The sequence below is a fragment of the Lampetra planeri genome, chromosome 20 (genome assembly GCF_965212315.1).
Source record: "Lampetra planeri chromosome 20, kcLamPlan1.2.h2, whole genome shotgun sequence".
NCBI lineage: Eukaryota > Metazoa > Chordata > Hyperoartia > Petromyzontiformes > Petromyzontidae > Lampetra > Lampetra planeri.
Genome location: NC_136126.1, coordinates 503,506 through 516,238, shown reverse-complemented (window position 1 = coordinate 516,238; position 12,733 = coordinate 503,506). Strand labels below are relative to the sequence as shown.

Genomic DNA, 12,733 nt, shown 5'->3' with positions numbered 1-12,733 from the left:
CACACAGATACCCATAGACTCACACAGAGACCCATAGACTCACACAGACCCATAGACTCACACAGATACCTATAGACTCACACAGAGACCCATAGACTCACACGAGGACAGTGTTCCTCAATTCATTTCTTGCACCAGGGTCCCCGATGTCAACCACGTGACGCTACTGACTTTTAATGCCCCCCCCCCTAGACTCGCCAAGAATCTGGGGGGGGGGGTGTGACATCTTCGCGGCTCCACGCTCCCTTTCCCACGGTCCGAGTCACAGACCCCCTGCCTGTCCTCTGTGCCGCGCCTGCCGGCGTGTGGACGTCGTGACGAAGCCTGCGGGCCCGAGTTGACGGGCGCCTGTTGTGGCGGCCAGGGCACGCGAGGTGCAGCTCGGATACAGTCGCACACCTTGAGCAGGTGGGAACCCGAGTGGGTGGGTGGGGGAGCGAGTGAATGGGCGATGGGGTTAATGTGTGGATGAGGGAGTGAGTTACTTCCCAAGTGAATGAGTCGGTGAGTGAGTTACTGATTGATTTGGCAAATGCTCCCACCATCGGAATGTCACATTTTCACCATCGGCTGTGCAGGACTGTAAACAGGGGATGGGCACCAATGCCGCAGTGCTCGTCTGAGCAGAAGCAGCAGCAGCAGCAGACCGCTGCGACTCGGCGACGTTCTGCTGCCACATCATCAGCCCAGCGGGGTCCGGCAGCCAGCCAGGTTGGGGCCCAGCAGATTTGATTTGTCTGGCAAAATCCCACCTCTCGGCTGCACTGCGCATCGCGGCGCCTCTTGCAATAATCGCATCGTGACGCTCACGGCTTTTGAACATTTAACGCTGTCGAGGCCAAATGCAGCCACTGCAGCTCCGTCGTGGAGGGGCGGGAAGGAGCCCCCTCCCCCACACGGTGCTGCTCGCTCCGTGGGGGTCTCCAGGGAGCTCGTTGGTCATCTCCTAGCGCCACAGAAAGTGACTCTGAGCGGCATCCATCGCTCTGGCACGAAGTGAGGCGACACGGCCGCGGAGAGCAGTCGATTGTCTGAGCATCATCATCATCACCACCATCATCACCACCATCATCATACTCTTTGGTTCTTTCGGTAAAGTCACGTAGGTATAAAATAAAATAAATCACGACGTTTCGGGCGCAACACAAGCGTCCGTCATCAGGTGGGAAAGCATGGTCTGCTGCTGAGGCAGACTGTTTTAAAAGGTTTGAAATGGGTGTAGCCCAGGTGTCATAACGAAGTGGCCGGGGCTAGTGATGTTCATGTAAGAAATTAGCATGTAACGGTAAGATAGGAGAACGGCCTCCTCGACGAGGGCACGGAAGTGGCTATGTTAATGTGAGAGATTGGCATGTTAAAGTGAAATAGAAGAATGGTGCAATCCAAAGGCATGAGTGCAACCCAACGGGTGCAATCCAAAGGGCATGTGAGTATGAGAGTGCAATCCAAAGGACATGTGAGCATGAGAGATCTAAGAGAGAGGCATAGAGAGAGAGAGACAGAGTCGGAAATAACAGCTGACATAGGCAGGTAGGATGGAAACATCACAGTCAGTTAAGACTTTACCTGGTTAATAACGTCCTTCCGATTGCTCAGTTTGTACCCATCCTCTCAATTGAAGTTGTGTTTGTGTTTATAAATCTAGATGGCTTCATAAACAAATCTCTGAAGGTAGCCGGTAGGTTTGCAGAGTACCTCCGTCTTGGAAAAATCTATTTCGTGTGTGCCCACAAACAATGATCGGCAACGGCCGATGTATTGGTTCTGCCGTGTTTCAGATCTGCCTTGTGTTCACGAACGCGGTCCGAGACATGTCGTTTCGCTTCCCCAATGTAACTGCTGCCGCAACCACAACTCGAATTGTAGACACCACCATCATCATCACCACCACCAACATCATCACCACCACCAACATCATCACCATTGCCACAATCATTACCACTATCGTAACCATCATTATCAACCTCATCATGTCACCAACATCATCAAGACCATCATCATCGTGAACATGATCACCATCACCACCTCCTGCTCACCACGGCGCTGTCGATTGCACACATCGAGAAATGTACTTACAGGAGATATTTATTCATCGTTTGACAACGTGCAACATTTCATGGACGGATATAAAAACAATGTTTACAAAAATACTCTATGTCAAATGCAGTATAAATACAATACGATGTAATAGCTCCAGTCTGAGTGAAATAACACTTATCGTCAAAGGCAGGCAGTCAAGGCAAGTGCTGTTAGACCGGCGTGGGTGGCCAGCACCACACCCGGCCGCCTTTGTCTCCCCAAAGCGGATGTGGTTTACAAAACGCACCAGTTGCTCATTTCAGGTCCAATTCAAGAATTGATCGTCATTCTCCACGAAGTGGCGGTGACGTCACCACGGCCCTTGTGCCAGGCTAGGTGTACTTTGACACACACATAATACACGCCCGCGTATAGATACAAAACAAAGACACACTGCGCACACACACACTCGCCAGTTCGTAAACACACACGCCCCACACACTCACCCCACACTCTATCCAGCATCTCTTCATTACACACATTGAAGAACAAACATCGTCTATATAATCCATAGAAAATATAAATATCATTAACAACAACGGTGAGCAAATAAATAGGGCAATAAATAAAGAACACAACTTCTCACGCCTTAATATTTTTCCTTCCCCTGCACATCCGATGGGCACGATTGGTTACGTACTCTGCAAAAGAAGTTTAACACACATATAATACGTACAATCTCCCCCCCCCCTAATCGCCTTTATAGATCCGAGCGCCCCTTCCCATCGGCGAGGGCAGCTGCGTCTCCACGTGGTTCGGGGTCAGGGGTCGCAGGGGAAGGGGCAGGCCGCCCACGGGTCTTATTCTGCTTCGAGTGTTCGTGCCCGTGCTCGTATCCTTGTCCGTGCGCGTGTCCGTGCGCGTGTCCGTGCGCATGTCCGTGCGCGTGCCCGCTCGACGCATCTTCGTTCTCTTCCTCTTGGAACTGCTGCGCCTCCCCGAGCTGCCATTGCCCGTCGGGCCCCAGTTCCCCGGGCACGCGGAAGGACACGTGCTCGGGGCAGGGCCCCGGGATGTTGCGGCACACGAGGCCACGCAGCGACGCCGTGTTCACCAACTCGAAGGCCCTGGCGCCCCCGAATGTGCTGGGCTTCCAGTACTCGGGCGAGCAGATGGGGTTCCCCATGAGGCCCTTGAGCGAGAAGGGGGCGCCCATCTCCACCATCGTCTCGCCGAAGATGGCGCCGGGCCGCGGCCGTTCCAAGATGAGCCCCGGGTAGAGCTCCAGGGCGTCCACGTCGCCGTACATCTCGCGCAGCTCCGCGGCCATCTCCGTCTCGCCTGCGGTGCGGGGAAGAGGAGGATGAGGCTCGTGTGTGTGTATGTAGAATTTATTCTGCACCATACATAGCCATCTGTGCTAATCGAAGATGTGGGGGAAGGACAACAAACTAAACACAAAACGCAGTTCTTCAGAATGAGTTCATAAGCTAGACGATTTTAAAGCGCATAGCTCCAGTGGCTTCCTAATATTGGCAAGAACAGTGTTCCAGACGGTCGCAGAAGCACATCTGAAAGCGCGCGATGCAGTGAGACCAGCATGCGATGAGGAAATGGGTTCTGGTATTTAAGACGATCGTCGAGCACAGGGGTCCAGAGGCCACAACGTCAAGCGGCCAGCAACGAACAGCACTGGTACAAAAGTAGTAACAGATGAGAGTGAAACTCGTTGCTGGAATTGAGTGAGCTTACCGTTGCTATTATTATAATCATAAGAGCTTGGGGAAAGAGATGCTGGGGTGGAATGTCCAGGACCTCCCCGAGATCGACTCAGCCTTGAATTATTCACTTGACTCAGTGCGTTAAACACTGGCACTGGGGAGACAAAGGCAGTCGGGGCATGGTGCTGGCCGCACCGCCCACTTGTGCGCTATAGCGGCCGTCACAGGTGCTGCTTGCCGACAGCCCTTGCCCCAGAAGGCCGTTGAAGGCTATATGGGGGACCTTTGTCTGTGTCTGTGTGCGTTCGTGTGTGTGTGTGTGTATGTGTGTGCGTGTGTGCGCGTGCACGCACCGGTGACGTCTTCGAAGGAGCGGTAGGACTTGAGGCCGAATCTCCTGCGGTAGGCGTTGAACGACTGGAAGCGCATCTGGCGGCTGTGCTTGATCCCGGCCACGGCCACTCGCAGCACGGAGCTGTGGATGTTCTTACCCCCTCCGATCTGAGGGAGACAAACACGGACGGGAGGGCGCAGAGGTCAGTGTCAGTATGGCAAGTGTTGAGGGGGGGGGCATAAACCGCAACGTGTACGACATCCGAAACCATCCCAGAGTGTACATTCACTGCTGAGATGGAGCAATGAAATCAGCTCGTGGACTGGTGCCAGGGGGTTCAAAGCGACCGTCTAGCAGTGGATTGATCATGGCCGATAACGACGCCTATCCCCGCTCTACGCGGCTCCGGCCGATAGCTCTCAACGCCCCCCCCACCCCGCTGAGTGAAGCCCCCCACTCCCTCTTCCCCCACCTCTCCTACCTCCCTCCCCGCCCCACCTCCCATCATCGCTCCAGTGGCTTTCACGAGTGTGGCTCCTGCGATCGGAACCTCCCCGCCAATTGAGTCGCCACGTCCATCTCCCCCCTCCCCTCTTCCACCCAGACCCCCCCCCCCCGCCTCCACCCAGACCCCCCCCCTCCCCAGCCCCCCCACCCAGCCCCCCGCCCCAGGGTGGCACTCACCCGCCCGGCCTGCTGACGAGCGAACGAGTCGACGAGGCCCTCCACTCCGTGCTCCAGCAGCACGGAGTTGTTGAAGAGGAACTGGGGGTAGCGCACGACGCGTCCCTGCAGGGCGAACGCGTCGGGCATCAGCGGGTGCCAGTGGTACAGGTGGTTGAACTCGGCAGCGATGCGGTTGCGGTACTGGAAGTTCTCGCGGAACAGGAGCTCGGGGTCGAACTTGAGCCGGAAGTGGTAGCCGCTCAGGTGCTGCACGTAGTCCTCGATCACGATCTTAATGGTCTGGCCTGCGCGGTGGGAGGAGGGGGAAGAGCGGGGAGGTTATTCGAAGGCAGCTGCCGCTGGGGGTGGCCTTTCAAATGTGTTGAGCCCTGAATCGGACTGTTGGGGCAAGTCCTGTTTGTGAGCACCTATGAAGGCCGAAACGACACGCCAGGGGGTGGTTGTGGCCAGCACCACGCCGGGCCACCTTGGTCTACCCGGTGCTGATGTTCTCATTAAAGGTTGCGTCGACCAAGGGGAAGCCCGGGACTGGCGTTGGTGGCTGCGAGCAGGAGTCGAAACTCGCCTCGCCGGGTTCAAAGTGCAGCGCCCCAGCCACTGCGCCCCCCTCCCCCCCGACCCCCCTCCCCCCCTCCCCACCCCTCCCCACTCACCGATGAGCACGAGCCTGGCCGTCTGGAAGAGGCGTTCGTCGTCCCACTCGGGGTGGTCCTCCCTCAGGATGGCGCACACGCGGTTGTGCTCGCGCAGCCACAGCGTGGAGAACATCATGAGGCCCGGCACGAGGCCAAAGCTTTCGTGGCCCACGGCGAAGCGCGCCCGTGCCGGCACGTGCTCCGGGTACATCATGGCCACCCGCGCCTCCTCCACGCTCGGCGGGTACACCTGCCCATCGATCACCTGCGGGGCAACGGGGTGGCGGCGGCGGCGGTGGTGGGAGAGATGGAGGGGAGGATGGGGGAGATGGAGGAAGGAGAGGGGGAGAGAGGAGAGAGAAGGGGTGAGCCTCAGTTGTCACCACATCGCGACTCTCCGTCTACTCCCCGTGTGCTCACTTAACGTCCCCCCAGTCCCCAAGATCCCCTGGCTGCCGTCGCGACTTCCCACGTCATCAGCAACGGCCTCCACAGCCACCCGGGAGCCCTGTAATCCGTGACGTGGTGGCGCAGGGTGGTGGCGCAGCGGCACAGCGGTTAGCGCATGTGCGTTTACACGTGCGTGTGTGGACGGCACGAGTTCTCACCTGGAACTTCAACTTCCCGTCCTTGAAAAGACGCAGCTGGTGTTGGGTCTCGAGCGAGTCTCCGTACACGTGGCTCAGATCCACCTGTGGGAGACACCATCATCATTAGTGTATCACCATCACATCATTGTAACATCATCATTGTCACATCACCATCACCACCCACCATCAATCTGACCCCGACATGAGATGCGGAATCCACTCGGAGCTCTTGCTGAGCAGCGCAACCTCGTCCGTGTCGTTAGAGAATGGCCCGTGGAAGTGGATATGACAGAGCTACCTCCGAGATCCCTTCTTCGTCAAGCGACCTCTGTTCCACGCACGACAGAGTGCAGTGCCTACCCACCCACCCTGCCACTGTGAGCTCGTCGCGTGGCGGACAAAGCGGCAGCCTGAACCCCCGGAGCCGCGACGTCGCGACTCTAGTCGAGTGCGGAGCGTGTGGTGTGCGTGGTGTGCGTGGTGTGTGGAGCATGCGTGTGCGGAGTATGTGTGGTGTGTGTGGAGTGTGTGGAGTGTGTGGAGCATGCGGTGTGTGGAGTGTGTGGTGTGTGGAGTGTGTGGTGTGTGGAGTGTGTGGTGTGTGGAGTGTGGAGCGTGCGGTGTGCGGAGTGTGTGGTGTGTGCGGTGTGCAAAGTGCGTGAGTGCGGAGCGCGTCAGTGACAGCGAGCGGCCCCACGCACCCCGTGTCCCAGCGCGCGGGTGAACTCGGGCCCCTTCTTGAAGTCCGTCTTGAAGAACTGGTGGGTGAAGTGCTGCGCGAAGAAGGCGAACATGAGGTTGCTCCCCTGGGGGTCCGGCACGAAGCGGCGGCGCCGGAAGAAGCGCTCTGCCAACTCCTGCGCGTCGGGCAGCTGGGCCTTGCCTGGGGCGGGGGAGGGGGGGGGCAGCGGTTAAATGAGTACCTGGTGCAGTGAGTACAAAACATCCGCACTGGGGAGACAAAGGCGGCTGGGCGTATGCTGGCCACCCAACCCCTCCATATGGTGTACCGGCCTCAAAAGGTTCTCCCTAACAACACTTGCCCTAACATTCTGTTAACGACTGTACAGGGGATATTTGGTGTACTGTACAGTGAGAGATTACAAATGAAAGTAGAACAACAACATTGTTATTAGTTTACGCAACGCTACAATGTTTAATTTGATAAATTTTAGTAGCGTGGATAATATTTCTGCAGACTGCACACCACATCCAGTATAGCTCCGCCGCACACTGTGGTTGTGGCTACGAGTCTTGTGCCAAACTATTCTCGTCCACTAGTGATAACTAAAGACACTCAGTGATACATGAAGCCCCCGATGACACCGCTAAGATTGGGATGAGCGCTGGAATTCAGAGTTAGGGGATAGGTCCGGGGTTCGGGTTCAGGGTTTAGGACCACTGTTCGGGTTTCCCTTCCTCTCGCCCCTCCACTCCGTCCTGTCCCTCCCCTATAGCCCTTCCGTGACCCCCACGTGCCCTCTGTTACGGTCACTCATCCCTCGGCCCTTGCACTGCCCCCGTCATCTCAATCATTCTCTTTTTCTGGTTACCGCTTTTAAACTCCGCAAAGCGCCTTGAGCTAAGGTGCTCTCTAGTTCTAAACTAAGGTGAGCAGGCTCGAGAGGTCGAAGGGCAGGTTTTGGGTTCAGAGTTCAGGAGCAGTGGCCGTGGTCGAGCGCGGCTGGGCGACGTCCCCACGTACCGGCCACCCCCATGGGCGTGGGGCAGTCCTCGGGCACGGGCGGCAGCACGCGCGTGAAGTAGCTCACGTTGGAGTACGACTCCCACGACTTGTAGCCGTAGCGCGCGTTGTACGTGGGCGGGCTGGGCACGAGCGTGGAGCGAGCTGAGCGCGCACACGCAGACACACAAGACAGAGACACACAGACACGCACTCGGTAAAACACAGATCCCCCCGTCCCTCCTCCTAGAGACTTGGGAATTCTCCCACGATGCTGACGGTAACTTTGCTGCCTCTGCCCTTGCTCGTGATACTGCTACTTCTGCTCACGCTGATGATGACGATCGTGGTGGTGGTGTCGGTGGATGACTGATGAATGCTGCTGCTGCTGCTTATTACGCTGCTGATGATGACAATACTGATCATGCTGTTGCTTATCGTTGTACTGCTGCTGAGACTGTCCATGCTGCTGCTGTTGTTGGCACTTACACATGAGCACGTAGCGCATGATGGCATCGCGCAGGAAGGGCACGCCGTTGACGAGGCGCCACGCGCCGGGGAAGTGCGTGAGGAGGTGGTGCACGGACTCCGGGCTCGGCTTGAGGGCCATCTTCACCGCGGTCCACAGCTCGGCTGGGCACGGGGCGCACGGGGTGCTTAGGGTTAGCGGAGTCGACACACGGAGGTGGTGGCGATGGTGGTGGTGGTGGTGGTGGCGGTGGTGGTGGTGGCGATGGTGGTGGTGGTGGCGATGGTGGTGGTGGCGGCTGTGATGGTGGTGATGGCGGCTGTGATGGTGGTGATGGCGGCTGTGATGGTGGTGATGGCGGCTGTGATGGTGGTGATGGCGGCTGTGATGGTGGTGATGGCGGCTGTGATGGTGGTGATGGCGGCTGTGATGGTGGTGATGGCGGCTGTGATGGTGGTGATGGCGGCTGTGATGGTGGTGATGGCGGCTGTGATGGTGGTGATGGCGGCTGTGATGGTGGTGATGGCGGCTGTGATGGTGGTGATGGCGGCTGTGATGGTGGTGATGGCGGCTGTGATGGTGGTGATGGCGGCTGTGATGGTGGTGATGGCGGCTGTGATGGTGGTGATGGCGGCTGTGATGGTGGTGATGGCGGCTGTGATGGTGGTGATGGCGGCTGTGATGGTGGTGATGGCGGCTGTGATGGTGGTGATGGCGGCTGTGATGGTGGTGATGGCGGCTGTGATGGTGGTGATGGCGGCTGTGATGGTGGTGATGGCGGCTGTGATGGTGGTGATGGCGGCTGTGATGGTGGTGATGGCGGCTGTGATGGTGGTGATGGCGGCTGTGATGGTGGTGATGGCGGCTGTGATGGTGGTGATGGCGGCTGTGATGGTGGTGATGGCGGCTGTGATGGTGGTGATGGCGGCTGTGATGGTGGTGATGGCGGCTGTGATGGTGGTGATGGCGGCTGTGATGGTGGTGATGGCGGCTGTGATGGTGGTGATGGCGGCTGTGATGGTGGTGATGGCGGCTGTGATGGTGGTGATGGCGGCTGTGATGGTGGTGATGGCGGCTGTGATGGTGGTGATGGCGGCTGTGATGGTGGTGATGGCGGCTGTGATGGTGGTGATGGCGGCTGTGATGGTGGTGATGGCGGCTGTGATGGTGGTGATGGCGGCTGTGATGGTGGTGATGGCGGCTGTGATGGTGGTGATGGCGGCTGTGATGGTGGTGATGGCGGCTGTGATGGTGGTGATGGCGGCTGTGATGGTGGTGATGGCGGCTGTGATGGTGGTGATGGCGGCTGTGATGGTGGTGATGGCGGCTGTGGTGGTGGTGATGGCGGCTGTGGTGGTGGTGATGGCGGCTGTGGTGGTGGTGATGGCGGCTGTGGTGGTGGTGATGGCGGCTGTGGTGGTGGCGGCTGTGGTGGTGGCGGCTGTGGTGGTGGCGGCTGTGATGGTGGTGGCTGTGATGGTGGTGATGGCGGCGATGGTGGCTGTGGTGGTGGTGGCGATGGTGGTGGTGGCGATGGTGATGGCTGTGATGGTGGTGGTGGCTGTGGTGGTGGCTGTGATGGTGGTGGTGGCGGCGATGGTGGTGGTGGCGGCGATGGTGGTGGTGACACTCGCAGGCACTCACGCGTGGTGCAGTTGTCCCCGTAGAAGCCGGTTCTGGTGCAGTCGCACTCGTAGCGGTCGAACCCGACCGTGGAGCACACGCCCCGGTTCTGGCACGGGTTCCCGCAGCACAGGTTCGCTGTAGACACACGCACACGCACGCGCTCTAGTTACATACACAGATCCCACGCACAGCCTGATCAGACTGTTGGGGCAAGTGCTATTAAGCAAGCACATTTGAAGGTCGGCAGGACGCACCTATGAGGGATGGGGGGGGGCTTGGTTAAGACCACGGTCGGCCGCCTTTGTATCTTTTCTCCAGTGCTGAAGTTTTTAGAGCACCATATGTTATAATGTAAAGCTGAGTCGACCTAGGGGTGGCACCGCACGAATTTTGACGCCACTCGCTACTGATATGAGCCCTGGCTGGGTATCGAATTCAGCTGTCAGGAGTTCGCTGCTTGGTGCGTGCGCGAACTGCAGCCACACAAAAAGCACCCAGACACACACACGGACACACAGAGACACACACAGACACACACAGGGACACACAGACACACAGGGACACACACAGGGACACACAGAGACACACACAGGGACACACACAGGGACACACAGAGACACACAGGGACACACATAGAAACAGGGACCCACACAGAGACACACACGGACATACACAGGGACACACACACACACACAGGGACACACAGGGACACACACAGGGACACACAGAGACACACAGGGACACACAGGGACACACAGAGACACACAGGGACATACACAGGGACACACACAGACACACACAGACACACACAGGGACACACGTACAAACAGGGACACACACGGACACACACGGACGGACACACAGAGACACACACGGACACACACAGGGACACACACGGACACACAGGGACACACAGGGACACACACACGGACACACACACGGACACACACGGACACAGGGATAAACACGGCGCGAAATGTGAACACATCAGCAAGAGCGAAGAGAGCATGAATGATTTTGGTGTGGTGATGGTGGTGTGGTAATTCAGGAAGATGCGGTCCCGAGTGTGGGCAGAGGAGTTTTTGCAACGCATTACGCGACAGTTGCTCAACAGACGAGAATCGCGAATGCTGATTATGGGGATGACCACGATGATGATGACACGGTGACCGCGGTGATCACGGTGATGATGATGACACGATGGCAACGATGATGGTGACAGGATGACAACGACCACGATGATGATGACACGATAACAACGACCACGATGACCACGATGATGATGACACGATGACGATGATGACCACGGTGATGATGACACGATGATGATGACACGATGACCACGATGACCACGATGACAATGGTGGTGACGACGGTCAAGGTTGGAGCAAGGGGACACCCTCACCTGCTTGTGCAGAAAGCAACAGCGACGGTGACAGCGCCAGCAGGGCCAGCAGCAGCAGAGTCCTCATGACTCGAGTCTTCATGCGCACGCGACGCGTCTCCGCCTCGCCGACTCCAACCAGCGACACCGCCCCGAGATTCTCCTCGACCTCTCGATATTCACCCTCTCGAAATGTTTCACTCTCTCCTCCTCCTCTTCTGTTGCTGCTGCTGCTTCTCTCTGCGATCTCCTCTGCCGTCCAAGTTATCGCCATCCCCTTTTATCTTCAGTCGCCAGGCGACGCGCGGCGGAAGTCCCCTGAGTCACGGCGGCCTCGCGTCACGGAGCCGCTCCCGCCGGGCCGGGGGAGGGGGGCAGGCGGGGTGGAGGGGGGGAGGCAGGCGGAGTGGAGGGGGGGGCATGGGGGGTGGAGGGGGGGAGGCATGCGGGGTGGAGGGGGGGCGAGCGGCGGTTCTCACAGTCTGCGGTGATTGCGGGAGGTTTTGATGTGGTTCGCCTTCTATCAACAATGTTTTCGTCTCCCGTAGCGACCGACCGATGACTCTCACCTGTGTTGTGTGTCTCACAGGTGGGGCAGCGGTGGGTGGCGCCGTGGGTAGCGCGCTGCTCACGACAAAGAACAGTGACAGCGAATATGAGATCGGGTCGTGGGTTTTCTCCTCGACCACAGAGTATTATTAATTGGTGCGATGTGTTAACACATCGTCACTTGGGACACAAAGGCGGCCTGGGCGTGGTGCTGGCCACACCAATCTATCGGTGCTATATGGGGGATCGTTCTCTTTGCTTGTGTGTGTGAAAGTCTCGCGTGCCACCTGAGGCATCTAATTAAGTGAAACTTTCTCTTTATTAAAATGCCGTGGAAAGTTCCGTCTGTGCTGAGACCCAGCCCGCGGCTATGCGCTCCCGCCCCGCCTCCCGCCTTCCGCCCGCCTCCCGCCCCGCGGTCACACGGGCCCCTCTGCCGGCACCCACGACCCACGCCCTCCCCGCTCGCCACCGCCCGCCACACGCTCACATCCACCGCAGCCACCCACCTGCCACCATCGCGGTCCCATCATCCACTGCTGCTGTCGTAGGCCTTGCCCATGCTTGACAATTGATGTACTTATCCGATTTGAACTTATACACTTTAGGTATGTCTGTTTACTTTTTTGTTTTTGGCTTACCTTTCCTAAACTTTGCACTCCTATCGTTTTTTTTATTGTTCGTAACTTTACAACCCTCCCCTACTGGACACATGTGAAAATGAGCTGCATAGCTAATCGGATTCCCCCCCCCAACCCCTCCCCCCCAAACATTCTCCGGTCATTCCCAAAATATTCCATCCTCCGCAACGACTCCTCCTGTTTCTCAAAGGGGGAGTGATTCCCCCCTCCCCTCCGTCCCCCCCCTCTCTCCTCCCGTTTTCTTCCGCCCCTCCCCTCCGACCACCCCCCCCCCTCTCTCCTCCTGTTCCCTCCCGCCCCTCCCCTCCGTCCCCCCCCTCTCTCCTCCCGTTTTCTTCCGCCCCTCCCCTCCGACCACCCCCCCCCTCTCTCCTCCTGTTCCCTCCCTCCCCGC

General features: G+C 58.0%; 1 protein-coding gene across 2 annotated transcripts; it reads right to left on the bottom strand.

The window, feature by feature from the left end:
- Window positions 1–2,069: 2,069 nt before the first annotated feature.
- On the bottom strand, window positions 2,070–11,488 carry LOC144724218 (prostaglandin G/H synthase 2-like). 2 transcript variants are annotated; one of them, XM_078603158.1, is made up of 10 exons: window positions 11,171–11,488; window positions 9,784–9,900; window positions 8,160–8,303; window positions 7,692–7,835; window positions 6,688–6,869; window positions 6,005–6,088; window positions 5,415–5,661; window positions 4,759–5,045; window positions 4,094–4,241; window positions 2,070–3,360 (listed from the first exon to the last, which is right to left on the bottom strand). In XM_078603158.1, the coding sequence occupies exons 1-10, from the start codon at window positions 11,421–11,423 to the stop codon at window positions 2,780–2,782; spliced, it is 2,187 nt and encodes a 728-aa protein (XP_078459284.1). In that variant the 5' UTR covers window positions 11,424–11,488; the 3' UTR covers window positions 2,070–2,779. The 2 variants fall into 2 exon arrangements, with proteins under 2 accessions (XP_078459284.1, XP_078459285.1); XM_078603159.1 differs by lacking the exon at window positions 11,171–11,488 and adding an exon at window positions 10,720–11,143.
- Between the last annotated feature and the right edge of the window lie 1,245 nt (window positions 11,489–12,733).